General features: G+C 47.1%; 1 protein-coding gene across 1 annotated transcript; it reads left to right on the top strand.

The window, feature by feature from the left end:
* The first annotated feature begins 1,315 nt into the window (after positions 1 to 1,315).
* On the top strand, positions 1,316 to 1,742 carry Gast (gastrin). Its single transcript, XM_005368205.2, has 2 exons — positions 1,316 to 1,526; positions 1,639 to 1,742. Exons 1-2 carry the CDS (start codon positions 1,316 to 1,318, stop codon positions 1,740 to 1,742), a joined length of 315 nt encoding a protein of 104 aa, XP_005368262.1.
* Positions 1,743 to 3,445: the final 1,703 nt, after the last annotated feature.

The raw sequence follows: 3,445 nt of genomic DNA, 5'->3' as shown, positions 1-3,445 counted from the left end.
GCTCTGTAGACCAGGCTGGTCTCGAACTCACAGAGATCCGCCTGCCTCTGCCTCCCGAGTGCTGGGATTAAAGGCGTGCGCCACCACCGTCCGGCCTTTCTTCCTTTTCTTTTGGCAACGTGTCGCTCTAGCCCACATCTGCCTAGCACTCACAGAGTCTTAAACTTGAGGCAATCCTTCTGCCTCAGCCTCCCGAGGACGGAGATATACAACGGAGCCAGAACATCAGTTCTGCTCTGTCTCCATTTACTTCTTCATTGGTCACAAGTATTTTCCTCCCACAGGAAACCTAATCTGAGAACTTTGTCATGAAATGCTAATATCTTCGTTGTTGCTGTTTCGTTTTGTTTTATTTTGTTTTGTTTTGTTTGTTTTTTTGAGACAGGGTTTCTCCTTGTAGCCCTGACTGTCCTGGAACTAGCTCTGTAAACCAGGCTGGCCTTGAACTCAGAGATCTGTCTGTGTCCACCTCCTGAGTTCTGAGATTAAAGGCATGTGCCACCACCATCCAGTGTTAATATCATTTAATACACATTTTTTTTCTACAGGGGAAAGTTAAACAAACACCCACAAATCTCAAGTCAAAAGAACAGGTGAAGTTTAGAACTCGATGTTTATTTGGGCATTGCACCTTAGGTCCGTGCTGTGCTTCCCCAAACTCCCTCTTGCTTAGTTGAAAATATTGGGTTTAATTTTTTTTTCTCAGCTGCATAAGTACAGTTGCAGGCTGTTCATCATCTAAACACTGAAGAGCCTTTCCTTCAAGGTTGCCTAGCAACGGCATGGCCCATCCCCCGTGTATAGGCTGGTGGTCTCCAAGCAGCAATGTGTGGTCTGTAACTCCCTTGAGTGTGTGAGTGTGTGCACCTTTGCTGTCTCTATTTAAACTTTCACTTTAAGTTCTAAGACTAAATCATCCAGGAGATTTTGAAATTGTGTGTGCGTGTGTGTGTGTGTGTGCATGAATACATTTGGGGAGCAATGCCAGTGCCTATGTGGAGGTCAGAGATTTATTGCTCTACACCTTATTGTCCATGGAAACAAGGTCTCTCTCTGTAAATCTGAAGGTTGAATATTTTATTGTGTTTTCTTTTCTTCTCTTCTCTTTCTTTCTTTCTTTCTTTCTTTTTTTCTAGACAGGGTTTCTTTGTGTAGCCCTGGCTTTCCTGGAACTCATTCTGTAGACCAGGCTGGCCTTGAACTCACAGAGATCCGCCTGCCTCTGCCTCCCGAGTGCTGGGTTTAAAGGCCTGCGCCACCACAGCCCAGGGATAGCCCCATCTTGAAGTCCCGCTCTCTCCCCTTTGCAGACAAGATGTTTCGACTGTGCGTGTGCATGCTGATCTTAGTGCTGGCTCTGGCTACCTTCTCTGAAGCTTCTTGGAAGCTCCACTCCCATCTACAGGATGCATCCTCTGGACCAGGGGCCAACGGGGGCCTGGAACTACACCAGCTGGACCAGCTGGACCCAGCCTCTCACCATCGAAGGCAGCTGGGGCCCCAGGGTCCTCAACACTTCATAACAGGTAGTAGCTACTGACCCAATCGGATCTGGCCATGGTTCCCCACTACTGGCCTCACAGTGTCCCGGAGACTAGGCCTCCTCCTCTCCGTTCTCACTTCCTGTCGCCTCCTCAGACCTGTCCAAGAAGCAGATGCCAAGGATGGAGGAAGAAGAAGAGGCATATGGATGGATGGACTTTGGCCGCCGCAGCGCTGAGGAAGGGGACCAGCGTAACTAGCGACAATCTTCCAGAGCCCAACCATCTCCAGCTGCGCCCAGCTCAGTCCTTGCAAAACATAAAAAAATAAATAAATAAGCTAGCTTCCAGTGTATCACCGAGTCATGTCGTGTGCTTGACTAGAGAGGGGTTGAGGCAGAGACCACAGAGTAGCATTAAACAAGAATCTGCCTGGGTGGGGCTGGAGAGATGGGCAGGGTTAAAAGTGCTTACTGCTCTTTCAGAGGATCCTGGTTCAGTTCTCAGCACCTCTATCAGGGAGCTCACAGCTGCCTGGAACTCAGTTCCAGGAAATCGAACCTTCTTCTCACCTCCCTGGACATCCGCACTCACACGCACTTATACACATAAACACATCGTTAAAAGCAAAATAAATCTTTAAAAAATAAAAAATAAATCAAACATATCAGTCTTGGTTTAAAACCTTCCAAGGCTGCCTATTCCATTTACAATGAACCCAGGACTCCGTTCTAAAGACCTGTGTTGGTTCAGCTGTCTTCTTCCTGCCCTAGAGAATCAAGTCTTTCCCCCTCCCCCCACTTCTTCCTTCTCCTTCCTTTCCTCACACAGACAGATCATGCTCTTTACTGGTCCTTTGTCCTTAGTGTTCCCAGATACTGGAATGTTCTTCTCTCAGACCAAACATAGCAGGCTCCCCTTCCTCCTCAAAGCATCCCTGGGGGATCTGCCTTTTCTGTTCCTTGTGCTTCACACAAATTTCACATGTGTAACCGGGCGTGGTAGTGCACGCCTTTAATCCCAGCACTCAGGAGGCAGGGCAGGTGGATCTCTGTGAGTTTGAGGCCAGCCTGGTCTACAAGAGTTAGTTCCAGGGCTGGAGAGATGGCTCAGAGGTTAAGAGCATTGGCTGTTCTTCCAGAGGTCCTGAGTTCAATTCCCAGCTACCACATGGTGGCTCACAACCATCTGTAATGAGATCTAGTGCCCTCTTCTGGCCTGCAAACATATGTGCAGGCAGAACATTGTATACATAATAAATAAATAAATCTAAAAAAAAAAAAAAGAGTTAGTTCCAGGACAGGCACCAAAGCTATAGAGAATAAATAAATCTAAAAAAAAAAAAAAGAGTTAGTTCCAGGACAGGCACCAAAGCTATAGAGAAACCCTGTGCAAAAAAACAAAACCAAAAAAAAAAAAATTCACATGTGTAGTAGGTTTCTTGCCCACATCACATCTGCCTTCCCTGCAAGGTGGGAAGCTAGGCATGGGACCACAAGTCCCTCTTCCCAATAGGTCCATGTCAGACGTACAGGTTAAGAACCGGCATAGTTTTCGTGTCTTAGCCTTTCCTTGCTCTTCTGCCTATCAACAGACTCCTAGCAGGGAGTCACTCCTGAGAGCCAGAGAGAAGGAGCCCTGCCTCTACTCACCAGAAGTTCACTGCTAGAGCTCTGGAATAAAAGACCCCGAGAGAAAAGCAAGCAAGCCCATCAAAACCAGGCTATGTGCCGAGCACATCAGGCGCTCAGAGGATGTGTGAGTCGAAGCGGTGTCACTGATCACAGTCTCTCAGCATCTTTATCAAAGAACAATTCATCTGCGGAGAATGAATCTGGCCACAGGCTTCTGAGGGTGGTGAACTATGTGGGAAAGTAAGTATATAGGAAATAAAATAAGGTCAATAACACAGGTTAATAAAATCTGTCAAGATTTAAATCCTGGGCTGGAGAGATGGCTCAGAG

This window comes from Microtus ochrogaster, unplaced genomic scaffold (genome assembly GCF_000317375.1).
Source record: "Microtus ochrogaster isolate Prairie Vole_2 unplaced genomic scaffold, MicOch1.0 UNK31, whole genome shotgun sequence".
NCBI lineage: Eukaryota > Metazoa > Chordata > Mammalia > Rodentia > Cricetidae > Microtus > Microtus ochrogaster.
Note: the sequence above shows the minus strand (reverse complement) of the source record. Positions and strands in the feature narration are given on the sequence as shown.

Excerpts from the sequence above, each read along its gene's own strand:
- Gast (XM_005368205.2), top strand. The coding sequence starts at position 1,316 with ATGTTTCGACTGTGCGTGTGCATGCTGATCTTAGTGCTGGCTCTGGCT. Across the intron at positions 1,527-1,638 it reads TCCTCAACACTTCATAACAG|ACCTGTCCAAGAAGCAGATG; the intron begins GTAGTAGCTACT and ends TCGCCTCCTCAG.